Source organism: Catharus ustulatus, chromosome 1 (genome assembly GCF_009819885.2).
Source record: "Catharus ustulatus isolate bCatUst1 chromosome 1, bCatUst1.pri.v2, whole genome shotgun sequence".
Classification (NCBI taxonomy): Eukaryota; Metazoa; Chordata; class Aves; order Passeriformes; family Turdidae; genus Catharus; species Catharus ustulatus.
Window position 1 is genome coordinate 91,990,116 of NC_046221.1, and position 27,288 is coordinate 92,017,403.

General features: G+C 40.8%; 1 protein-coding gene across 6 annotated transcripts in view; it reads left to right on the plus strand.

Annotated features, from left to right (window-relative positions):
• Nucleotides 1-27,288, plus strand: part of FHOD3 (formin homology 2 domain containing 3) — a 384,381-nt gene that overhangs the window by 305,247 nt on the left and 51,846 nt on the right. For 5 of the 6 annotated variants that reach the window (XM_033076601.1, XM_033076348.1, XM_033076416.1 and 2 more), the window contains 4 exons: nt 3,734-3,948; nt 9,822-10,139; nt 13,888-14,777; nt 21,133-21,291. In XM_033076601.1, the coding sequence (XP_032932492.1) occupies nt 3,734-3,948; nt 9,822-10,139; nt 13,888-14,777; nt 21,133-21,291 (1,582 nt within the window). The remainder of the gene's footprint in view (nt 1-3,733; nt 3,949-9,821; nt 10,140-13,887; nt 14,778-21,132; nt 21,292-27,288) is intronic. The other variant, XM_033076774.1, reaches the window with a different exon arrangement.

Genomic DNA, 27,288 nt, shown 5'->3' on the forward strand with positions numbered 1-27,288 from the left:
TTTCTTTTTCCTTTTTTTTTTTTTTTTTTTAATTCAATGAACAAGTTTAGAAACTCTGGGCTAAGCTGGGAGGTATGTGCCTATGAAAGCATATTTTTCAAGGAATGCTCAGTTAAGGACTTTTGCCTTTCAGTAGCTTCATCTCTACCTCTGCCTGTAATTGCATCCTGGAGGGAGTGCTTGTTTTTACCTGGAAAATATGCAAGTTACTGTACAAATAGATGGAAAATCATCCTGAGTGCTTCAGTTCTGCTTTTATGATCCTCTAGAGATTGCTCTCTGGAGATACCTTGGGATTGTAAAGAATTGGAATTATATTATGAAAATAAGAGTGCAGGCATCTCAAAAATCATTGTGTTGCTGTGGTTTTACTTGGGGTTTTTTTTGGTTGCTTTTGTGTTTTGGGTTTTGTTCACAAAATTATCATACAGGAGGCAGTTTGTTTCTGCATACAGAAGTTTTCTATGTTGAGGCTGAAGTAGCTAATATTAAAAAATTGTTTAACATCTCTAAGAGTAAGAAAAAGGTGGATGAACTTTCCATTGTGCGTCCAGTCAAAACAATTACAAATAGTTTAAAGCATTTTCTGAAATGAAATCCATCTGAGCACATAAGCATCATACACTGATTTAAGCTGAGTAAAACCTTTTTTCAGTGAGCATGCTCATCTGCAAGTTTTGAAACAAATTAGAAGTGAGTTCTCCAGAACTTTCAAGTGGTAAGGGAAAATACTCCAACTGGAGTATTTTTGGAGATGTGTTCACCACCACTGCTGTGCAATCTGAGACTATTTCACCATTCATTAGTAATGTTTTGTTATCCTTAAGGGCTCTTTAGAACTGAGATGTCAAACTATCAGTTCCTACTCACAGAGAGGAAAGACATGTTTGCTTTGACAACACATAAATATTGGAGAAAGCTTCTGCAAATGAAGTCTTGCACTAGTAGTTCCTTGCATCAGCATTCTGTAACTACTTTTTTACAAACACCTTTGCACAAGTGAAGTTTTATTTCCTACAGGAAGATGCATGTTAACTTGTTTTGGGAGAGTGCATAGACTGTAAGAAAATCCTATAGTCAAGATGCCTAAAATCCTAGTTAAAAACTGGTTTTTATGTTTCCTCCATATCAGTTTTTGCTGCTTAATGATTTGAGGCCTTTTCCCTTTGCTTGGTTGGGTGTTTTCCAGTGGTAATTATAGAATAAAACCAAGAAAGGTGAACTCCCAAGCCCTCTCTGGTGTGAGGTACAATTCAAATGCTCTCCATGCCCATGACTTTGTTGCTACATGGACATTTTAAGTTGCCCTTGGGGCATTATTCAGATACTTAGAGGAATCAAAATGATAATTTCATCTACTTTAAGATGATAAATCCAGTGTAATGTTCATGAGGAATACCAAATAAATAGTGTTATGTTCATGAGGAATACCAAATAGATAGGCATAAACTTTTGGCTCGTTGTTTACAGAGAAGAGTCAGCATAGCTGAGATGACGTTTGCAGGTTTCCGTGATTTAAAAGAGTATGGCAGCGTATACAGGGGCAATTTGTCAATCCTGTAGTGGAGGTGAGGTAACTCATCCTTTCAACTCCTTCAGATTCTGGTCTATGTGACCTTGGATATCTACTGCTGGCATTCATTCATTATTAAGATATTTGTCAGAAACAAAAAACAACCTAAAGAATGTAATTTATCAAGTGTGAGGAGTTAATAACTGATTCTTGAATTTTATTTTTTTTTCTCGATTATATCTATTTATTAAGCTTCCCATTTGATTACTAGTTCTGCTGATGTGCTGCCATTGGAGTTGCTGTTCTGGTTCCTTTTTTTGTTTCCATATAATACTCAGATAAATTTTGAAAAGTTGCCTCTTGGTGATAGTCTGTGTTTTGCTGATCAGCGGTAGAGCATGAAGCTACAAAAAAAGTTAATGCACCTGAAAAAGAAATGAGGACAATAAAACATTGTAGTTCTCCCCATTATAGAAGGATCCATCCAGATCTTTGCTGTAGTCTGTTGGCAAACTACAAAACCCCCTTGGCAGCAGCCAGCTGGACTGTACCTGTTTGTGCCAAGTGATCAATTTGAATGGCTCTTTATGAGTCTGGAGTCCCACCTGCTCTGCTTGTGAGGAGGTGGAAGGCACAAATGTAAGTGACCAACATTCAAAGAAAGAGTGGCTTCATGAACTGTAACAAAACATCATGCTGATGCCAGAGAAATGCTTTATCCTCTATTGAAAAGGCAAGCTTCAGTCTCGAGAATTGGCTTCATGTTAGAACTGTAAACAGTTCCTATTTTATAACCATGCAAGTATGTAGCTTGTTATATTTTCATCCAGAGTCTGTAGGGGTTCTTTTTCTTGCAGAATTTGTTCAAAGCCTGTGCATACCTCTGGAGGAATAAAAGAAAATGAGTTTGTTCTTCATTATTGCTGTTTGCAATAAGGCAAATTGCCTCTGAAAACACAAGGACTGCTCTTCAAAGACACTTTTCTGTGCTTATATGGATGTTTGCAAATGTGCATGTATGTGTGGCTACCATAAGTACTAAGCATGTTTGTTACCACATATGGCTGACTTCTTTTCCCTGCCTGCTTTTATTGCACCCTCTTACACTAATTTGGGCTGTCAGTGATGCAGAAGGGGGGAGGAGAGGTGTTCACTGTTATGAAGTGTTTACAACAGTGTGTTATAGGGAATGACCAGAGTGTTTCAGGGACATAAGCAGTAGTCTTGATTAACCTGTTTAACAGCTCGCTTGTGGATAAAGCAAACAGTCTAAAGCCCGATCCAACTGTATTCATGAATTTATTCCTTAGCAAATAATGATGGATAAAATTAGCAGACATCTGGAACAGGCACATATTTAAAAGTTATTTTGGTCGAAATGTATAAAGCATACTATGAAGAATATGATTGGTAGCTGGTCTTAATAAACAGTTAGTGAGTTCTGCCTGCCTAAAATGCAAAACAGATGTATCTTTGTTCTTTTAAAGTGACTTTGATGAATAAACTACATGTGACGTCAGGTACAAGCTATTGGATGTCTGAGTCCGGCAGAGAAATTTTTCAGAATAAAAAAAAGAAACTTTCCATTGTAGGCTCTGGAGAGAACAAAGTGAATTCCAGTGCATTGCTCTCAGAGCAAATAGAAGCAGGTTCAGAATCTCTAGATAGTCAATCCAAACGTTTATTATTGGTATTATTTTCAGGAAGATCTGTTTTTGTCTGCTGCATTTTCTTCTCCTTACAGTAAGTCTCAGATTTTGGCAATTTGAATCAGTATTAAGGGGCTCTGGGTTTGGAGGGGTTTTTTTCTTCTTTTCTTCCCGTGCACCACCCCCCCCCCCCCATTTTAGTTTTGGGAGAGGGAGGAGAGGGAGGGCTGAGAGGAGGAGGAGGAAGAAGAGGAGGAGGTGAAGGAGGAGGGTGAAAAGGAGGACAAATGCTCCCAAAAAAGGAGGACTGTGCAGACAAAATACTATAGCTAAAGGTTCTTTAACTCTGCTGGGTTTTGCTTTTATACTGTAATGATCAATTTAACATTTTTCAGGGCAATAGTCTTGGCTTTGGTGTGCATTTTTTGGCAGACTGAGCAAGCAGGCAGTTCAGTGCTGTACCCCTTGTGTCAGGAAGTCAGCTCATTCTCCGCAGGTGTTTCATCCATAAACAAGCATCAGCCACAGGCTTCTTTTTCTTTACGGAAACCCTCTGGAATTTAACTTTCAGATACAAATACTTGGAGAAGTTGGCAGCAGAGGAGTATGAGAAGGAGCTGAAGAGTCGGAGTGTCAGCCGAGGCAGAAGTGAGCTGTCCTTGAATCTGAGATCTCCTTCAGCTCCATCCTCACCTGTACCCAAGTGCATCAGCCCAGCATCCATAGAGTCCCAGGAAGAGCTGAAGACCCCTTCCATCCCATGTGGAACTCCTCAGCCCTCAGAAGGTAAGTGAGAAGGAGGGCAGGGGAAACAATGCTGGGTTTATCACAGTTTCTCTTGGGACAGTGATGATTTTTGATGCATGAATGAAAGAATACCATCTATGAGGTGCCAAAATAAAGGGTCCTATATTCTTCCATCCTGTCTTCCTAAATTGCCCATTTTTTTGCATTGATTTGGGTATCATGTAATCTGTTCAATAATAGAATACACTGCTAATTTTTGCTATGATTTATACTATCATTGTCTGTTGCTCTTCAAATGGAATAATTAGAAAATAGAGAATACAGAGGGTCGTAATTCTAGTGTCATGTTCCTTATATATGAGGAGTTACTGAATACTAGACAAACAATATTCCTGCCAGCATATTTTGCATATGTGGATCCTCTGAAAGAAATGCAACAGATGAATGCCAAGATTATAATAACCTTCCAGTAGAGCACAGACTGAATGTGACAAACTGAAAAGGTCTTGAATTGAAGGCAGGAGGAGGGTGTTGATTATTTTTAATACCAAGAAAAACTCTTAAAATTGTAGCACAAGTCATAAAGGACTTAAAAGAGACCACAGACAATTAGTAAGAAGGAAAGTATAACCAGTGTTTGCACGGTTGGTTTACTGTCATATAATTTATTGGTGTACAGAGCAATGCTTTTTGTGTGTGTTTGTATGTCATTCTGCCACTTGCATCACGTACCTCTCCTTCAGTCCTCAAAACAACACATGCCATACAGATTTATATTTGCACCACATGATGTTGCATTAACATTAGGAGCTAGAATGCATGTTGAGGGCAAATTATCACCATCACTCATTTTTATTTTATTTGATTTCCTGCTACATGCTATTGGGGATTAATGCATTTGTAACTTGCACTGCTTGGTTTTATGGAGTGTTATGGCTGGTAGCATGCTATAAAGCAAGGCAATTTAGGAAAAACGTTGCAAATACTGAATGCTGCATATGTTTGTCCTCACCGTACTAAGTAGGTGAAGTTTATTTTATTTAGTTTTATATATTTTCCCAATTACGTTCCCCAGTTTTCTTGTTTGGAACCTTAAGAGTCTCAGAGGAATAATCTGAACTTAGAAACCACAGATATTTTCCTCCAATACTGATAGTCAGAAACATCCAAACACCCATTTTATTTAGTGCTATATTGCTTTTAGAGCAAATAAGCTGGATTTTTCCACCATTAGGATTTCAGAACTGGGTAGGGAGCAAGTATCTCTTGTGATGATTATTTTAACATATTTCTCCTGGAAGCATTAAAAAAAAATAAATTGCAGCATGAAATGGAGCAGCACAAACCATTTGGAGAATACATTTAGAGCAGGTGTACAGGGCAGCTTCAGACAGCCAGAATATGGCAAAGCTATCAACATATGGGTAGACAGGACATCTCTACTAAAACTCCTGGCACTATAGTAGGCATTGGAGGGCAGCACCTGGAAGCCTGGCAAATGGACCCAAGGAGAGAATATATGGATGGGGCAGGGTAGCCTTCCAGCCAAGGGCAGCTGCAGGCACATGGCCAGGATAGAACTGGGACCTGCATATGTCAGCAGGATCTGGGCATGGGGAATGACTGCTTTTTCAGACCTACCAAAAGTATTGGAAAGGTCATAGGAAGTCATGAGCATGTGGCAGGACACACCATCTGGAAGTGCCCTATTATTGGATATCAGGGAACAGGCTTAATGTAGACACTGTGCCATGGTCTCTATACTATTACTTGACTTCTTTATGCTCCATACTGAATTAAAATCTCTATTCTACTGTTTTTAGGAAGGTTTATGAATCCCAGTTAATAAGTAGAGGAAATGAAGCATTAACTTGCTCAGACCAGTTGTAAGAAAAGCTGAAACAGAGCCATGGACAGAACTCAGATTACTTGCACCCCAAGCAGTTGCTTTTAACATGGAGTTCACAATCTTCCCAAGCAGGAATGAAACTGCAGAAGGAAGAGGTTCCTTGGTTCTGTGCATAAGATGCTGTGCATAGGATGCTGTAAAGGCTCTGCAAGGATGGTGTTAACAGATGTGTGATATTCATCTGCAGAATTCAGAAACTGAGGTCAAAGGCAAAGAGTGTTCATCTACTAGCAAAACAATAAAGGATTTTTGAAGTCAGATATATTTTATTCCTTTTGTGCTGAAATGTCCTTTGGCCATTCAGTATCTACTGGTATTAAGAAGGAAACAGACTCTGTCTGTGGAACTTTGTCTCACACTGTGAAATGTGTCAGTACCATTACCCAATATAAAAATTTGGACTTATTGAGCCGAAGTGTTTTCTCATATAAAACAATTGGTTCCACTGAAATAATCAAGTCTTGTAGGACTTACTCTTGTAAAACTTGTGTTATGGCATTCAGAGGAAATGAAGGCAGTCCCGTAACTGCAAAAAGGAACTTAATTGGTTTTTTTTCAGAGCAGCTACTTACTCTTTTGTAATTTCATTGGAGAATATTTTGTGAAGTGCAAGTATGCAGTAAAGGAGGAGCAAAAATAACTGAGACATCTCTGAAGTCAATGTACAAAGGAATTTCAGGTGAACCTTTCTCTGAAAGAAGCAGCTTTTTTAGCTCTTGAGAAAGTAAACAGGCCAGCCCAAGTGCACACTGTGGACAGTAGGAGACCTTCTGAACATAGTGGTAGTTGGGCAGGGCTCAAATGCTGCCCAAGGCATGACTGATAAGAGCATCTCAGCAGATGGGGAAGCACCAGAGCATGAGTGTGCAAGGAGACCAGTGCAACCCCAGTTGTAGAGCCAAAGGAACTGTGATGCAGAGTGAGAAGTGGAACTGGGAGGACAAAAAAGGATCATTTCTGACTGCACCTGCTTTTTCCAACACAAGGAATGGGAGGAAAAGATTGCAGTGGGCATGGGGAGAGATAAGGAGTCCCTGCAGAATTCAGAGGAACAGGAATCCTATGCTGGAGTAGCTGAAGGGAGATAACAGCCAAGACTAGGTGATGTCTGAATAATTGAACCAAGAGGTCTTGGGCAGGCATCCACAAGAGACACTCAGCGTATGTATCTCACACCTCCAAGTGGAAAGTAGAGAAAATAGATGAGGATGTGGTTGGCTAATCAATTAGTCTGACAGGGGATTAGATGTGAGCCATGGGGGATATTTCTTTTCTCTGAGGCTTATAGGGCTAGAGGGTTGAGTTCTTATCAGCAGCACCTTGTGTCTGCTTCAGAGCTGATTTATAGTTGACTATTAAAGGAAATGTCCATATCCCTCTACTTCATTATAAGTTCTTAGGCTTGCTTTTCAGAAGGCATCAGCTTATAAAGGTGTCACATTTCTTAACATCTCAGGCATACCTTCTTTGATGTTGATGCTTTTTCATTTGACCAGGCTTGCTTTCCTGAGTCTTTGCACTCTCCACCAGCAGAAGTCTGAAGACAAGGAAGAGAGCCTGGTCTATTATTTATTTCTCTTGCCACCTGTAAGGTTGCTACGTGGAGTAGTGTTTTGTCTGGTATGAAAATGGATCCAGTGGATGTGGGACTGAGAGTCTGAGCTCATATCAAATAGGCCACTACCAAGCATTCACTAAGAATTGTCATTTTTAACATCTTCAGAAATCCTCACTAATATCACTGCAGTGGATTACATGATGGAAATGCAAGTGATGGGCACATGTCTAGGTTGTTGGCTTTGCTCTCTTGACACTGTTTCCTGGCAGATTTGATTCTTGTACTGCTTCTTAAGGGAAGTGCTGCTGGACTTAGCTCACTATTTTCAAGTGATTTGGGTCATAGGTAGATTGTTTGGTATTATCCCTAAAGACAGAGGCTGTAAAAATTACTGTCAACATATCCTTGTTTTGTTCTAGCACTTAGATTTTGTTATTCCTTGAACTCAAACAAGCAACTTATGTCAGTAAATTGCTCTTTACTCTTCGTTATGTATTAGATTTTGCTAAGTTGCTGCATATTTCTGGTATGTGTGGAATATTTCTTTTTGAAAGAGTATCTGGAATTCTTTTGAACATTCAAAATTTCTCAAGCATTTCTCACATCTCCCCTGACTTTTTTCTACTGAATCTTCAGTGTGGCTTCATGATGATAAAGTTGCAATAAGTGTTAGGAATCCTGTCTATGTTTTAATCAGCTTCTTTCTCCATCTGAGCTGTTGGAGTTGACCTTTTTTGTTATTGAATGACTGTTTGTTTGTTGGTTTGTTTCTTTTTTTAGAGAGAAATATCTAAAATTCATATGAAATTATGATTATTCATGGATGAATTGGTGACATTTGTTTATGTGTACCATTGAACCATGGCAAGCTGAGAATATTTCTTGCTAAAGTACCACATTAGTTCCAAGAACTCCTGAAGAATTCCTAAGCTTCCATCTCAGTCATATTCAAATCTTGGCTTGAAATGTTCTCATTCTATACCTACACACTGACAGCTGTGGTGAGAAACACATCACTGGGATTTGCAGTTTCTGCCAATTCCTTGACAACCTTCTGTAATTTTGATTCTCTCCTAGGCAGTGTCCAGGATACAGTCATAGGTAAGGTACATTTAGAGAAATGAGGCATGGGCAGTGGTGCTTGCATATCTAGTATTAGACTTTTAGGTGCTCTAAAAAAGAAGAAGAGAGAAGACTGTGATCTTCATTATTTTGGTTTATATTTACTTAGGATAAATCTACTTATCTGCTCACTAGAGGACTGAAATATTTGGATTGCATTCCAGTATTTCAGTGTGATTTTTTTTTTTCCTTCAAAGGTTCATGTAGTACCTGAAAAAATTCTCATTGTATTTCATGTAATCCAAAGACAATGAGAAGTCCAGAAGACTCTTTTGCGATGTTGTAACAACAGAGGGACAAAACAAGTATGACTTGGTCATTATAGTTCAGCCACCCAAAGCAAGATTTAGTACAGAGGGAATTTGGGAAGTCTGCAGAGCTAACATACATGTCCATTTTTGCCACTCTTTGCATGGCCATTTCAGGTTTCAGAGAACTGTGAGTTGCTTGACATGAATGTGTGGATGCTCTTCAGTTTCTTTGCAGCATGCAGAGAATATTTGCATGTGAAAAGCTGCTGTTACTGCTAAAAACCCTAAAGGTGAATGAATTATTTTTTACTGGGAAAGCAGGGAAGAAGAAACCAAGTGTACTGTCAACAGTGTTTGCTGTGTGCCAACTGATAAGAAAGCTCATTGTATGCCATATGCCAACCAACTGGAAACTAAATATGTGCCATATGCCAAGCAGTTGGAAACTTTGCTCAGTTTTGATGTGGCTATTCTGAAGTAAATGTGCATGAAACAACATATGGTTTTTGTCAGCCAAATGTGTGACAGTGCCATTTACAGACTGTACCATTCAAGTGTGTTATTAAAACTAATATTTGTATTTTTTTTTGTTGAAGTGTTCCTCATCAGGTGAAAAAAGAACTCTTCCAGAACCCAAAGAAAATTCAACCAAAAGCCACAATCACCCTCCTTTATTTTTGGTTTGTTTTTTTTTTTTTTAAATCTCTTCTTTCCTGGCCCTGTCTAGGCACTGAGTTGTCAATGCTCAGGTGAGATGCCCATTTTCTGCTGGTTCGTTCAAATCCTTGTGCAAGTCCAACACTGCAGCTGTGGAAGTATGTATAAAAATAGTGGGCTGGCTCCAGACAGCGAGTGAGGGGGCTTGCCAGGCCACTCTCACGTGCAGTGCTGTCGTCGCACAACATCCATCAGTCTGTTGCTCCTAATGTTCCTAAGCATGCCGTGGACTTGCGTTTTATTTTCTTTCCATAAGGCACTGGTACAACTCTCACATCGCTCTCATTGAGAGGGGTGAACCTGAGATGGCTCTGTTGTTAAGTGAATCTCTTTCTCCCATTGTTCTCTCCACCAGTGAGTGCCAGTGAACCTGAACCAGAGACAGAGACAGAACCAGAACCAGAACCAGAACCAGAGCAGGAGGCTGAGGCTGAGGCCAAGCAGGGAACGGAGACACCCAAGGAAGTAGAGGCTACAGAGGTGGGACCAGAGAGTGAGGTGGAGCAAGGACCAGAGAGAGAGCCAGAAGAAAGTGCAATACTCAGTGAAAAGGAGAGGCAGAATGAGGAAGTGAATGAAAAGGACAACTGTTCTGCATCCAGTATATCCTCAGCAAGCAGCACTTTAGAGAGGGAAGAGAGAGAGGACAAGTTAACCAGTGACAATGAAACTGGTAAAGTGAAGCTTTTTCAATAATGAAGGGTTTCTGGTGGAAAAAATAATGTTTAATTAGCAGCTCTGATATTGTATTAATTAGCTAACAAACCTTTTGCACCTATCTAAGACTTTCTTCACCATGGCCAAGTCTTCTCTACTCTGCTTGGACATCCAGACTTTACTGGGGTTACTGTGTTTGAGGAACAGTAGGGCCTTGATGAAATGAAGTTCAATTTGATTTAATTTTCTTCCCTTAAGATTAATATATTAACTGATATACTGAATTAATATATTAACTGATATAATGAATCACCATGTTGAAGAGACTTGCATCTCTAGCTCCTGGAGAATTTATTTGGTTTTTCTGTACATAAGTCAGTGTGACAAAGGGCTGCACTGACATGATTTGCCATGGAGCTCCAGATACCTTTTCTTATCATTTTAGTGGAAAAGAAAGAGCAGTGGGGTATGAGAGATTTGTTCCTTCCCTTCAGTTCTTCGTCTTAGTCAGGCTTCAGATAGCAGAGAGAAACACATAGGAGCTGCTGAAGTTAGGTCTGGGCTGTGTCTGTCTTTAGCCCATGTGGAGGAGGCACGTGAAGTACACCCTGTCTGGAAAAGACCAGTGTCATGGTGCTGAGGGATTCCAGTCAAATATGCCACCACATACCAGCCTGGAAAGGCCCAGCCTGGGAAACACCATAAGTACCAAATTTATGCCCAGAGAAATAATGGTAACCAGAGTCTGTCTTTCAGCCCAGGCAGGGAGGGAATAAAAGGCAGATTTTGACTTTGTTGATTGCTCTTTTCCCTTTTTATAGGGAGGTAAAGGAATGCGATATAATTAGAGCATTTGATTCTCAAGTTTTCTTTGATCTGAACCATGGAATGCATTGTCCTACGTTTTCTAAATTCTAGATAAGAAAACAAGATGTGCTTCACAGTGTGAAATAGTCCTGCTCTGTCCTGAAAGAAGAGAGAGAACTCTGAATCCCAACAATTACCTCATAGACATAAACTGTCAGATTGAATTGTTCAAGTTTAGATCTGTCACTTCTTTCTCTGAGAAGCATTACATGAATTACATCCTAAATTTTAGAACTAATTTCAGTCAGCACCAAGATTGAGTTACTTAGAATGCTATTATACTCATAAAGAGTGTAGATGGATATATCTGTAGGAAAGGCTGGGGAGGGATCACAGATAAAGGATGTTGCTACACTTTGGCATAGTCCAAGATAGTACAAGTGCAAATAAAGGAGAACAGTTGCAAGATTTTTCTCCTTATCTTGTCTGTTACCGACCTGTTACCACTCTAATTTGAAGTCCCTATGTACTTTTGTTAAAAACTAAGAAATGTACTCTTACTAAAATCAACATCTTAAAATTGTCCTACACTACCAGTAGACCAAAGATTCATTTGGTAGTGCTGTATAGTAGAACTCATGTGGTGAGTTGTTTGCTCTCTAGTAGGTGAGGAGTTTTGAAAAGCAAATGAGCACTTTCTCCAGCAGTTTTGACATTCCCAACAAGCATTTCGTCATTTATGAGATGGCCAGTTGGTTCTGCCCAGGTGCATGGAGGACAAAGGAATAAAACCCTTGGTGCAAGCTTCTTCACTAGCCATCCTGCCAAATTTGGCTTCCCACAAGTCTTGTTTCTCCAATGGTATTTCAAAGCTTTACCTGTGGAGAGGAGGGCAGAAGAGAGCACCAAGGTAGCCAGAGTCTTCACAGAAATTATCTTTGATCAGCTTGGACAGTTGGGTGTGGAATTGGGGAACACAAATTAGAGATTGTGTCTGGGCAAATTCTACTAAGGGATTAACCACTGGAGGATCCCATCTGGTAAATCTGAGAGGGAGTAGATCATGTGGGGTTTGTGGGATGGATCTTGAGAGCCATTCTGAACATCTTTGAAGGAAAAGCTCGAATAGGGGAAAATGCTTTGTGAGGGCACAGCTGGGTAAAATCTATAGTGTGGGAAAGAGATTGTCTAGTGAGGTTATCTAGTGAAGCAACCTCAGAGAGAAATCTAAGAGACTGCCTCAGGTGACAAGTACTGGTAAAAAAGCAATCCCATGGATCAAGTCTGAGGAAAAATGATCAGATAATGGAAGCAGTCAACTCATCTGCAGGAAAGTAGGTTGTATCCATTTCTGAAAAAAAAAATCTTTCTTTTGTCTGGGGTTAAACCTCTGGACTGATTTTAAAACATGGTTTAGAGCTGGATCTAAATAGAGGCAGGAATCACTGCTGTCCATACACTTTGTGCTGCAAGGCCCTACATTTTAATGCAGTGTTTTATGGGAGGGGAGGCAGGGATTTGTGGGGCTCTGGTTGTAGATCCCACCAAGAGGACACCTTTTCAGAGCACAGGACTAGATGTTGTGGTAAGAAAGGAACTCTGCTGACAGAGGAAGCCATAAAAGATATTTAAAACTCCAAGGTATTGGAAAAGGTGGGAGCATAAGTGAAGAAACCAAGATAAAATGGGAGTTTAAGAAGAAGGACAACCTACAGGTATAAAAGAAAATCTTTAACCACAAGGACCTCAGAAAAAGGCAGACTAGCGATCAAAGTAAAATGATTAAATAAAAGAAGCAGAGTTTATGAAAAATGTATTAATAAAATGTGTAAGGACTATGGGGAACAGAAAGAATTCCATACAGGAAATACAGTAAGTGTGAAGGATTATCATTGTTTCATGTTTAATCACTTTATCTGATGCCCACTGGAAAAAGGAGCAACATAATTGTTAGACACATTATCCACATTGGTAAGCAGCATTAAATTCAGGGAAATGGAGTCACAGAGACGCTTACATCATGTATTTTTACAGTTTGACCACTATAATTTGTTATTTATGGTGCTGTCTCAGACATGGTATTTTGCATATTATTGGTGAGAAAAGCAGTAGTCAGAAAGACGAAGCTTCAACAGGGAAATGTTAAATGATTGTGATGTGGGAAGGCCAATAGTCTTTCAACACCAACATATAACAGGGAGGTTAACAGTGTTTGATGAGCAGGATGTTCAAAATGATTTTGTAAGGGTTCTCATACTATAAACAGCTGTTGAAATCTTGCTTATGCTTACACTCACTGCATTGCCCGGAGAGCTGTACCATGGGTATGCAGCCTACTTTGGAATTCCAATAGTCTGTGTTGTGAAGATGGCCCAGGGGTTTCAGAAGAACAGCTAGGGTGGAAAGCTGCCCTTCCCTAGCCAGCAGGGTTGGGGGAAGAGGAGAAGTATACAGCTACATGTCAACCTTGGCATCAGGCAGGGAAGATCTCTTTTATCTGATAACATTGTCCTGAGGTTGTTCCAGTACATGGCCAGGTGAAGAGTATGATGAGAACCTGTTTTGTGTCATTGTCATGATATTTCAGCCCCATTCTGGAATACCAAAGACTATGAGAATTTATGCACTGTATGAAATGAGCTGAGGTAGTAAGTACAAAATGAAACCTGACAGATTTCAGGAGAAACCTGAACATTCAAATCCTGAAAGTTATATAGTCCCTCCCAAGCTACATGTTATTCTCTACTCCCTTTTCTGAGAATTACTCCCAGCCCATCAAGATCAGGCCATGTATCAGCGCTGTATCTTACTTCAAAATGTTCACAGTAACTGCTTACCCAGTTTAAGAGTAGTTGTACATGCATCCTGGGAATGTTGTTTTTGCTTGGTTGAAGAGTGTGCTTGGTGCTCTGACTGCCTTCCCTTGACTCTTCCCGTGTCTGTGTGTGTGATTGCAGGCCCATGGTCACAGACCATTCAGGATGCTGGAGTGAATGAGCAGTGCAGCAACATCCTCAACAACAAGCGTTTTATGCTGGACATGTTGTATGCGCATAACAAAAAGCCCAAAGATGAAGAGGAGAAGGAGCTGGAGGCGAAGGAGGAAAAGAAGGAGACGGAGGAAAGCGAGGAGTCACTCACTAGCCTAGCCAGCAGGATCTCTATTCTTCAGGCCACAAAGCAGGCCAAAGATGAAAGTGTCAAAAAGATGGAGATTGGAAATCTGGACAATCAAGGCAGTGTGAAAGCCTTTGCAGAAAAATTTAACAATGGTGAGCTGGCTAAGGGGACAGCAGTACCTGAAGATGAAATCAGTGAACAGGTCCCTGAGAAAACACCAGCGCAGACAAAGAAGGAATCTGATTACATCTGGGATCAGCTCATGGCTAATCCTCGAGAACTTAAAATCAAAGACATGGATTTTACAGACTTGGGGGAGGAGGATGATGTAGATGTGTTGGACATGGATATGGGTCCTGGGGACTCCCTTGTTCCCCCTCCTCCACCTCCACCTTCTTTTCTGGGTTTGCCTCCTCCACCACCTCCCCCCTTGTTTGGATGTCCACCTCCACCTCCGCCCTCTGCTAATTTATTGGCTCCTCCTCCACTGTTCAGCTCTCCTCAGGGTTTAGGGTCACCCCAGGTTTCCAGGGGTCAGCCAGCATTTATAAAGAAGAAGAAAACCATCCGTCTGTTTTGGAATGAGGTACGGCCATTTGAATGGCAGTGTAAAAACAACAAACGCTGCAGAGAATTCCTGTGGTCAAAACTGGAACCCATTAAGGTGGATACTTCCAAACTGGAGCATCTCTTTGAGTCTAAATCCAAGGAACTGCCTGTCACAAAGGTACAGCTTGTATTCAGTTTGCTATTTTTCTGCTATTGTATTGGTATTCATTCTGAATTAGATCTTGGTGATTTATGTTGTTTATATCAAACCAGTGGAAATTACTGGATGTGTTTCTAGCTTGGCCTATGACGGAAGACATTCCATTGCCTGACACTAGAGATGAGCCTAGGGTGGTGCATGTGCCAAGCTGCCCTCCTGTCTCAGGTCTGCCTGCTGTGAGATATCACTCCAGGTGGTGAATACCAACAAATTTTACATTAGATTGTCCATAGCTGAGTACCAAAATAGATATTGGAATCTGAAATGTTTTCTGCTGCATTCATAAAAAGGTCACAGCGTGGTGATTCATATTTGTGTATTTGACAGTTCTTCACTTGGTAATATTTTCCTAATAATTCTGTGGAAAGGTTAGAATATCAGACTGGATCTGCTGCAAAGAGTCGACACATGTGCTTTGTTCTGAAGGATCGAATTATCAGCTGGACCATGTTTACAGCTAAACTCTGCAGGGGTGTTGGGTTTTTGTTTTATACTGGTGAACAGGCCTATTTTAAATCTTTAATTTATGCAGTGTGGCATTTTTAGGATGGAAGCTGGCACGGGAGATACTTCTGTAGCTAGGATTCCCTCTTCCTTAGTATTGTTATAAAATAAACTCACAAAGGCTCATGACATGGCTGTTAAACATTAGAATCAACAACAAAAGGAAGCTTTTTATAGTTACATTTAGGAGGAACTTGAAGTAGCATTAAAAAAGTTATTAGCCTGAACATTTGTTTTTCATGGCTACATAAACTCTTTTTCTTCTAAGCAGCATAATTGGTATCAGGGAAACAGTGTTTTTTTTCCAGTTAAAATGATAGTAAAAAATGTCCATCTCTCTTAAAATAAATTAATCACTTGTGTGTTTTCTCTGTATGCCTGTATGTCTCATAGTAACATAAAAAACAGTCAGCACCTTGAATATTTTACTTCTCTTTAGCCAGAGAAAGTTGTTACATCTATTATGTATTATAAGTATTTTTAATTGCTCCTATTCTGGGGAGTCTGGATTTTTCACAGTGAAGGTTCTCTGTGTCACTTGTCCTGTTTATTAACTCAGAATTCTCAGATAGTCATTCTTGATCTTCTTGACAAAGTGGAAACATTGGAATTTCTGTATTCAAGCCCCCAAGTACCTAGCAAGCAACAGATACATAAAGAGATGGCTTGTGTAGATCCTGCCATCATTGTTCTTAGCTGAATTTTTTTGTGACACAGATGCTTGCAAATCTGAAATGTATGGTGTAACACCTGTAAAAATGTGTTCAGCTGATTGTTCATCTGGCCAACGCTGTGATTAATTTCTCTTTCTAATTCCTTTTCTGCTGAGGAAGGAATGCTGGTGACGTTGTGGTGTGCTACTCCTCATCTTTCTCCCCATAAATACAAATCTGCCACAGATGGTTCATAGATGGAAGGAATGAGAGCATTTTCTTAGATCCATAAAATATTTAATTCCTTGAATTGAATGTGGAATTATAACATATTTGCCATTTCCAAAATTTAACTTTGTGCTAAGTGCCAGCATTGTAATGGAGCACTCTGGCTGATTCCTAATCTTTTATTCTCACATGAAATTTTGATAAAATTTAAGTTGTTGGAATTATGACTTCTTTACTTTTCCAGTCAATCATTGTGCATGTTCCCAGAGTACCCCTGGCCATTTTCCCTCCCTCACACTTGCTTCTCAAACCTGCCTGATGCTTTGGCACAGCTTTTGGCTTCTGGCTGGAAGATGAGTGAGCAGGTTTCTTTGAAATTAGTGCAAGTCTGAGGAATGATTTAGGTGCTTTCCCCCTGGCGACTAATAACTGCTCTCTGCATGAGACGTTGTACTTTTGGCTCTCTTTCCACCCTGTCCCATAACACAGACATAGAAGTCTCATTGTCTCATTGCAGAGAAGACAATGGGGACTGAGGAGTACTGTAGTAGAACTCTGTGCAGGCTTTTGAAATTCCTGCCTGGTTTCCATGAACACCAGCAAATCTTCCAGAGCAGGAGATGGTCCTTAGATCAAGGGAGAGTGGGAATAATTAAGCAGATCACCAAATCCATAAAAGACTCGAGGTTTGGTATGAAGATTGCACTCAAATTAGGATAGCTCTCGATTTTTCCAGACTGCTTGGTTTATTTCCAGTGAGCACATTCCCCGTTGTGTCTAGTTTCTCCTGTCCAATGGCTGCAATCCAAAACAGGTTTATTCTATAATATCGTAAAGTCTGACTCACAGCTCAGTTGGTTCAGCTGAAAAAAGAGAGTGCAGAGCAACAAATCAAAAGTCACATCTCTAGATTTCATAGCAATAGAGGGAAGTAGGTGCATGGAAAAGGAACAGTCCAGAAGGATGAGAGGAAAAGCAAAGTCAGGGTGTATAAAGTGGGGGCTTGGCTCTATTTTGTGCTTATGCTCTCTCATACAGCTGTAACCAATTTTACTCCAGTTTCTAATCCTTCACTGTGATTTCCACAACACACAGCTATAAACAGCTACTTCCTGGCTCATGAGGAGTTTTTTCATTAAACACAATAGACTGTAATAAAATAAAGTGGATGTAAAATTGTAGGACATAATACAGGATTTTGGGGGCTGGGACTGAGAGAGGAGACTCCTGACTTTAGGAAAACTTATGCCACACTGAGAAACATACACATTGATATTATTTTGTGGAGCACCTTTAGTTGCAGATGCAGTTTTTACATTATATACATTACATTAAATTTGCCAATAGAAAGAGTGATCAGGTGTCCCCTCCGAACCAGTGCAATACTTCCTTCTCACTCCACCAAACAAAGCAGGTATTTTGGCAAGGTACTTCAAAGTGTTTACTTTTCTGTGAAGAGAAACAAAAACATGCAGACACTCCTGAATCAAATGCTGTTGTTCAGCCCTTTTACCATCCACTTGGTTTTGCATTAAAGTATTATTTTGCTGATTCACGTATATCCTGTGGGATACAGTGATCCATCATGTGCCCACAGACATAAAAATTAGTAGGAGAGAAAAAGGAAGGAATCTCTTTTCATGTACCCATGCTTAGAAACATATTCCTTTTGAAAGGATTTCTTGCAATTTCAGGAAATGCCAGGACAAGTCATAAATGTGGACCAGAATTTCTGAAAAAGTTTACATTCAGATATACTAGAAAAAGTCAGTGGCAGCTGAGCAATTCCATTTTAAATCTCTTGCATAAAATACTTGCTAATTGAGATTGAAATAAAATAAAAATTAAAAAAAAATAAAGAAAAAACCATCTCACTATTAAGGTAGATTTTTTCTGCACTACTGATGCAGACTTTTGCAACTTAAAAGGCAGGAATATTTCTGGGTTGATGCTCATAATTATTTATTTATATGACCACTTGGAAGGTTATTTTTTTTCTGCTTTCCATATTAATTAAAGAAAAGAGGCATGTTTAAGACAGTATTCTTATCAGACTACAAATCACTTTCTGTGGGATGGCAGTAGGTTTTAAATAATCCATCTGGACTACCCAATCTTCAACCAAGGCAGGGGAATGTGGCCAGTTAGGTCTTGTAAAGGTCTAAATTCACTTTAATTGCTAATACATTGCAAAAGTGTTTGTTTTCCACAGACTATACTACCTGGTACATTTGTATTTTATATTACTTCTGTAATTACATATAATAATATAGTATATATCGTATTCAGAAGTTCAGGGATTACACTTCATCTGACACATTAAAATATAAAATCAAGTGCACTAGTTCACTGTTCCCTTAAGCATTTTAAGTCACTCTCTTTTAATGAATTTATAAAGCATAGATTGAAGTCACCAAATATTATAGTAGAAATTAGTAGTTGTAGCTTATTTTAACAGTCAGGCACTTCCACCTGTGCAATTCCATTGCAGACAAAAAGCAATTATTTTCCTAGTGGTAAGGTAGTAAAGTTCATAGTAGTAAAATCTTTCTCTTTTATTTATTTGGAAAGGCTTTCTTTGGAACTCAGATGTCATCCCAAGAATGGATTTAAAATCTCTTCAGCCCCTGTTTTTGAAAAGGGTTACTCACCCCAACATTTTATATCCCATATGCAGTTATAGCTGTGGAAAATACCTCCATGCGCTCATTCTCTGTGCAGCTCATCTGTCTTTCATAACTCGTTGTTAGGGAGCATGTGCACCATAGGGATCGCAATGATCCCGGCCATGAGCATCCTGCGTCCCCCAAATGAATATGTCTCTCTTGTCAGGCTTGGGAGCCTAAAAACAGAGCTACAGAGGCTTACTTACCCATACCACGTGTGGGAAGCCTAAATTTAACTCCTTTCCCATTGCCTTTTCCCTTCTGAATTCTTTGGAGCTGTGTAATTCTGTGATCCAAAGGACAAGGTAAAAAGTGGTGGTTTAAAAAAGGCTTAGTGCAATACAAACTCAAGAGGAAGCAGTCTCTGGAGAGCCCTGTTTGGTTTTAATGTGGTCTTGACCACTAACTGTGGTCCTGAGAATGTGATTAGTGACTCAGGAAGTAAAAGTTAGCATATTAAAGGAGAAGCTGCTTCAGGTAGCTCCCCAAGAAAAAGAGGAGTCTATTACTCAAAGAAGGGAAAGTTCAGGAAGCCTTTGGGGATACTTCTAAGCTGTTAAGAAGAGATCAGTTCTGACAGAATGGTATAAGAACATTGAAAACAAACATTATCTTTGCTCTCACACAATGTATTCTGTTTACTGAAAAATTGTTGTTTCTTTTTAAGTTAAAACAAACAACCCTGTTATTACTTTCTCAGATCATACACATGTGGTATTCCCTAACTCCTGTAAACAGCACCTGCCTACAGTCCCATGTGCCCACATTTAGTTGTTCTGGTGTGATGAAAAGACTGTGGTATCACACAGTGCTAGGCAGGCTGCAGGAACCAGTGGGCAAACCTCCTCCTGGGCAAGCAAGGTTCTGAGCTATGCCGGAAGAAGGTATCTTATTAATGATACAGCTGCATTCTCCATTATGGGCTGTTCACAGCTGGAGGTGCTTTTATAAATCATATTTACTAACTTCCAATTCAAAAACAGCACATGGGCCTGGCAGTGGGGTATTTTGTGTCTCGGTGGCTGTGGTGCAGACCCAAATAAAGTGAAAGACAAAGCTCAGTAGCCTAAAAAAGAATCCTGAACACAGATTGAGACTTGAGCAGTAAGTCTCCTCCTGGGCTTTCCCGAAATCCACAAGAGATGAAAGACTGATGCACCAGCTTGCAGGACTTCTCCCTATACTCCTGTGCTTGACAGGGTTCTTCAGCCCATCTCTCATAGGGAAAAGGAAGAAGAACTACAGAAAACATGTTTGCAGTGTTCACATATATGCAGAGGGAGGAAAAAACCCTGAGTATGAGGAGCAGAGTCCTCTGACCTTTCAGCTACCCAGCACAACATATGTAATTACCAAAGAGATGCCTCCTTGCATAGGATGATGAGAGAGAGAAAGAAAGACATGAATGAGGTGTAAAACCAAAGACCACATTCAACATTCATATAAGTGGATTTCGAGTCACCTTGCATAGTTGGTTCACATTTTGCCACTATAAAGATGGGAACAATGAGAAAGAAATTCCTTAGGTCTACTCTAGAACAGAATTTAAAGCATATGTTGCCAGTTCTTTGTGATTTTATTATTATTTGTACTGGAGGTAAGATCCAAGGATATGGATAGTCCCAAAACTTTGGAAAAAGCATGAGGGTTGAAATTTTTCTGCATCTATGAAGGACTTGACAGACATAGCATGGGCAGCAAGGTAGAATAGCTTTCCCCTAGAAGCCAGAGGTCAGAAAAACATTCCAGTACCTCCAGAGAGGCACCTATATCTCCTTTGCCAATGTCCAAGGTAGATTTTTAACACAGGAGAATGCTGGCAGGCAGTGGGAACTACTCTGTTTCCCAGCCAGCCACACAAGTGAGAGAGGGTCTACATTGGTGCATCCAACAGGGAATTGAGCCCTGGAGCCCACCATCAGTCCTATGCGGGCCAGTCCTGCTGCACAGCAGAGCTCTGGGCTGGCAGAGGCAGTTTCAGGTATTTTTCAGACTGGCTCCTGCCCCAAACTGTGCTTTTGAAGGTTGTGTCAGACTAGCTCCACTTTGTACAGAAGTGTTCAGATCTCTGAATTCTGGCAGCTCATGTTGATAGGATAAGGATGTGCTAGAAGAATTCAGCTTGTTTTGTTGCCTGCAAATTAATTAGGTTTATATTCAGTGTCAGCTTTCTTGAGTAGGGGAAGTCATTAGTGAAAGGAGTGAGTTTTCCTTTATAAAACAGATCAGAGGAATAATGACCTTGTTCTCTTCTTTCCCAAGAAAACTGCTGCAGATGGGAAGCGACAGGAGATCATTGTGTTGGACTCAAAACGAAGCAATGCCATAAATATTGGCTTGACTGTGTTGCCCCCTCCCCGCACCATCAAGACTGCTATTTTGAACTTTGATGAATATGCCTTAAATAAGGAAGGAATAGAGGTAAGAAAGAACAGTCAATGTCTTCAGGTCTGCATTTTCAATACTTTTTTATCCCATGTTGCAAGGCCAGACTGGTCATGGAAGAAGGAGAAGGGGGTGCATGATGTCATGTCTGAGTGTTGAAGTTTGTGAAACCAGTGCAGGGGGGCTCAGAAGCAGGAAGTATCATGAGGCTGGGAATGCTCAGTGATCATGGATTATCTGCTTTGTTTGAATAGCAATGGTGTTAATTCCTGTCAGGTTTTTCAGAGTATTATCTGAAGCTTGTCTGAAATACTGCGAGCAGCAAAAATAGGCCGTGAGTTACTAGGGCTGATGCAACTGGTACAGGGTTTAATAAATTTCATGCCCAGTTAGCTGTTGGAATCATTCTAGATTGTATATCTAATGGAAAACAAATACCGTGACTAGTTCTGCCCAGAATAGCATTTCTGTGTTACTGTTGTTTGAAGAAAAGCAGTTGGTATAAAGATTACAGATGATGTAATTTTTACCACTACATGTTTGACTTTGCAGATATTCTTACCAAGATCCAAGATGAGCTCTGTTTATTATTTTTTTTATCAAAACATTTTTCTTCTGTGAAGTGTAAAAGAAACCTGTGGCTCCACTGTTTTTTTCATTATGGTCGTATTTAATTTTTTTTTCTTCAGTAAGCCTATGTCATCTAGTAAGAGTAATCTTCACAAGTACAAATCTCAACCAGTGGCTATCAGAGGTCATATAGTAATTCACAGTCACCTTTTAGTGGTTTGGCACTGTGTTTTGTGACTTCTCCCTTTACACCTTCACCTTTCTGACTAGAAAAGAAAATAAGAAAAGCTTCCTGGAATGAAAATGGTGTTGCCAACAGTTGCATGCAAAAGAAATGCTTAAGGCAAAAGATCCTTTTAGCTAGAAGGGAAGGCCTGATTTATCCCTACTAGATTATAGTTTCTTCCCCAAGCCGTATTTGTGCTATATGCATATTTTAATCTTATTATGAAGGTGGCAGATCACTCTAGATGCAGCAATTTTTCATGATCCCGCCCATGTACCCACCACTGCAGTCTGCAGTTCTAAGCTTTAAAATGTTGGAGAGAAGTACCCTCAACCAAACCAAACTCCCAGCCAGTTAGATCTCAGTGCTGTAGGCAATGTTTCCATACAAAGTCCAACATAAAACAACTGACCAACGGGGACAAGTCTTCACTAACTTCTGTGTATCATCTCCTTAGAATTGTGTCCTGCTCTGGCTTCAGGTGCTCTGCACAGCCCACCCTTTCCACTGCCAACATTTGCCTCTGGGCTGTCCATCTGCCAACCACCTGTTGTGGTGTCCACAGCTGTGCTTTGTACCACCACACCCTCCTTTGGGTGGCCTTTCCATTAACTGCCAGGAACCCATAATTTCATTTAAAATATATATGAAGGTGGATTTCAATTTGAAGAATTCAAGAAACCAGGAAATTGTATGCTGTTAATATACTTGCCCAGTGCTAAAGAAAAAGTCTCTGAGGTCTGTCCCCACAGCTTTAAGCTAAGGATGTGAGTAATCTTAATGTGATCATTCAGGTATTTGAAATCAAGAGAAAGGGTAAGTGCAGCAGGTACTTTGCACTTTGAGGAATGAAGTCTCGATTAGTTGGGAAGGATTATGCCCATGGAGAAAAGAGCTTTTTTCCCTCAATTATATTTATTTATCTACTTCTTATCAGGTGAAACTCTACACTGAATTCAGATTTACTTTTCAATCCCAAATTACAGTAATTTCACGACCATAAGGCGCACCAGACTATAAGGCGCACCCGCCGGGAGTCGGCAAAATTCGCAACTTTGTAGATCAGATAAGGCGCACCGAACTATAGGGCGCACTTTTTTTTTGCAGCGAAGCTCCGCCCCCAGCTCCCTCCGCGCGGTTGCTGGCCAAGGCTCCGCCTCAACCCGGCAGCCATTGGCTCCGGGGCCCGCCTGTACCCGGCAGGGGCGGAGCCGCGGGCCCCCAGGCCCGCCTGTATCCGGCGGGGCTGGGGCATGGCCGCCACCCCTCCGTGCTGCCTCTCCGGGGCCGGGCTATGGCCGCCGCCCCTCTGTGCTGCCTGCACAGGGCCGGGGGGTGCCTGTGTAGGGGCCGTCCCGCCTGCACGGGGCCGGGGGATGCCTGTGTAGAGGCGGCTCCGCCTGCACGGGGCCAGGGCGTGCCTCTAGAGGGACGGCTCCGCCTGCATGGGGACGGGGTTGCCTCTAGAGGGGCCGTCCCGCTTGCACGGGGCCGGGGGGTGGGGCTGTGCTGCCTGCACGGGGCCGGAGGGTGCCTCTGGAGGGCTGGCTCCGCCTCCACAGGGCCGGGGCGTGCCCGCCGTTGCTCCACCCCGCCTCCACCTGGCAGTCACGGCCCTGCCGGCTCCCCCTGTGGCTCACAGCTCTCACTTCCGGGTAGGCAAATTTTTTTAACTTTGTCCATCAGATAAGGCGCACCGGACTATAAGGCGCACTTCCGGGTTCTGGGGAAAATTTTAGTCAAAAGGATGCGCCTTATAGTCATGAAATTACTGTATATATTTTTCTTACAGAATGTTACAGAGTCAGATCTTTATAGTGATAGAGAGGGTTGGATTAAGCTATGCAGAATTGGCCAGGTAGCACAGAGGTTGGTAAAAAAATGCATTATTGTGAGTCCCACTGTTCTCAGCAGATCCCTGCCTCAGTTTTCCATACTGGCCCTTTGGTCTACAATGTAGGCACACTTTTTTTCCTGTTTCTCTTCCCTTTATCCATTTGTTCATTGGCTTTAGCTCTAAAGTTAGCATAGAGGGAAGAGAGGTTTTTGTTTCAGTCTAGATTTTTAGGAAGTTTTCTGGTTCATATCTATCTAAATATAAGGAAATAATTGGTAGCCACATTGAATGAATCAGTAATAGTGTAAGAATCAGTTTCATTTATTAAAAACCCCATAGATAATACAGCAATTTGTTATACAATGCAATTGATAGCTTATCCATGGGTTGACTGAGGCAGGACTGGTATGGAAAAAAATATGCAATTTTCCTAATTAAAAGATTGTACCACAGTGAATACTCAAAAACCTCTCTTCACAATAACTGTCTAGAGGAGATGTCATATCCAGTAAGAAGAAGAGAGATATAAAGAGAGCAGGAAAATAGATGTGTGTGGTGAAAAGATAACATTCACTGCGAGAATTTCATAGAAGCTATAATGTCTTCAGCTTTTGTCAGATCCAACAGAGAGCAGAGTACCCACAGTGTAAAAAGTCACCTGAATCGTCCTTTGCCTGGGCAGTGAGCTCTGTGCCACGTCCTTTGCTGAGGAGCATCACCACTCTGATGTGAATGTGTGTGGCTTTAGTTCTGCACCTCAGTGGGTTAAATGGTACCTGGAAATGGACCTGAGAGATTCCTTTAAGGACAGTGGACTAAAGCAGTGCTAGCAGTAGCACTGCAACAAGGCAGAGATGCAGTGGGCTGCAGGTCCAAGTTCATGGTAACCCAATTCATGATCTGATCAGCCCACAGTTAGACCAGTAGGTCCAGCAGGGCCTCCACTGCTGCCCTACATCCTGCTGAATGCTGCTTTGCTTTAGACATTGGACTCTTGTTAGTAGTCCATATTCTATTTTTTAACCTTCAATATATAATTAAGTGGAAAAATTACTCCAGTTATTTTAAAGCTCTCTATTCCTAAGTATGTTGCATATTTTTAGTTCTTTAAGTGGTTAAATACCACTGAGCTGTGAAAAAAGGCAGAAAGTGGGGCCATGACACTAGAAAGGCAGATGTAGTCCACTTAGTATGCAAAGCAGGCACTGTTTAAGACATATTCTCAGAGGAATGCACATTGTGTGTTTGCAAGCATGAGCCAATCCATCTAAAAAGAAAAAAATTGCCACCTTACACTTGCCAAAGTGTTTGTATTTTCCTTTCTTTGAAAGCTTGGCATTCATTGTGTTCAGATGACTTAGAGCTCACGGCAGAATAAAGAACTGCTTCCTTAACATGGATGAGGTCCTGCTGTTAGTTAAGCAAAAGAGGTGAGCTTAAAATGCTGGCGCTTAATTTTTCAGAGGTAACTGCAAGAATGGAGTCTAACAAACCAGTCCTTGGTGTTTGTCTGTAGTGAAGGAAATGAGTAGATCCCTCTATAAAGGGCTGCTCAGTAAGGAAATGTGGACCCAAATCAAATAATACCCAAGACTATGGTTAATTCAGCAGATTAAAATTAGGGTAATGCAGTGAGGAAATTAGCATGGTTTGTTTTCTGCTTTACAGTATGTCTTTGTGTTTGAATTAATAGGTACAGCTTTTAGTAAATCTTTGAAATGAAAAAATCTCTCCAGGTGTGCTGTGCCCTCCATACCCAGGTGTGCTCCACCCTGCATATCCATAATAAATAATTTAAGTATTGGTTTCTGGAGTTGGAGTGACTAGATAGGCCCGAGATGTAAAAAGGGGTAAGAAGTGAGAGCTTGATGTTAAAAAGCAAGATGGTGAAATGTATAAACAAAAATCAAAATTTGATTTTTGGAAAAAAATAAGGTTTTTATTCTGATCATTGACATGGTACATCAACATTTGCAGTTTCCAATTTGTTTAGCTAATGCTAAGAGTGTGATGGGATGCTTCAAATGATGCTAACTTGTGTGACCTGAAAGAACACCTTTTTTCACAAGTCTAGACAGAAGAGAGAATGGTCTCCGTGGTGCCTTGCTGGCCAGACACCCACAGTCAGCATATCACAGCCCTAATCTGTTTTAGACTTTATTTAAAGAAAAAATGCCACACTTTCTGTCCTTGCAGCAAACGAAAACGTCATCTTCAGTTTCTGTGACCAGCAGGTGTTCATATATTTCTGTAGAGAGCTGAGGAAGAGGAGTGGTCTGAAGCAATGGTGTCAGTTCCTGATTTACAGGGATGGTCATCAGCATTTTAGATGCAGTTCCTTCTCAGAATTGGATCATTTTTGGAAGAATTGTAATAAAATTAGTGCAGGCAACTTCTCTTACAGTGGAGTTCTGACCTTCTTTCATATGCTGTTACATTTTCTTAGAGTTTCTACAGTAATGCAAACCATCAGTGGGTCTTGTTATCAGCTGCCTGGGAAGCTGAAATGTTGAGAGAGCCTTTCAGGAGTTGGATTGTCTTCTGAGGCCTGTCAAACATCTGGTGAAATACCCAGTAACATGTATTTGGTCATGCAGCTTACCTATTTGTGGTCCTCAAGCCACAGAAATCTTTGGACACAACAACAAACAGATACTTGAGTTATTAATTTTTTTCGGACCGTTGCTCACCTGGTAAGATTAGGTGAAACCAAACACAGAAGACGAGATGCCCCTGCAACCTCATCATCACTGAGAAGCCCCAGTATCTCATGAAAGAGAAAACTTAAGCACCTAATTTCCTTAGAAGCACTGGGCTATTCACCATCACTGCTTAGGTGCTTCCTTGCATCTCACACTAAGGCCCATGACCCTCAGCCAAATGTTGCTTTTGTAAGTATTCCCTCTTAGGAACTTGTGGAGATTATACCTCAGGATGGCAGAGCCCAGGAAATAAGCAGTTTGATCTCTTTGCTGAAAGTTCAAACAGGTGGCTGAGTCTGGCAGCTGAATAATTGAGGTCCATTATCTCATGCAAAAATTGTTTATTTTCCTCCATTATTTGTGCCCTGATTTTACACAAAACATAGGACTCTGGCCCAAGGAGTTGTGTGAGAATGCATGAAAGTGAAATACACATGTCACATGTACTAGAGAATATGAGCATAGGGTTGGTTAATAACCAATTCCTCTTTAATTGACCTGAAGGTTGATGACACCACCTCAGTTACAAGAAAAGACCAAGGGAGCTGGACCTGTCCAGCCTGGAGAAGAGCAAACTGAGAGTATCAATGAATTTAAGTATCTGAAGGGAGGGTATCAAGAGGATGCATCCAGTCTCTTCTCAGTGCTTCCTAGCAATAGGACAAGAGACAATGGGCAGAAACTGATGCACAGGAAGT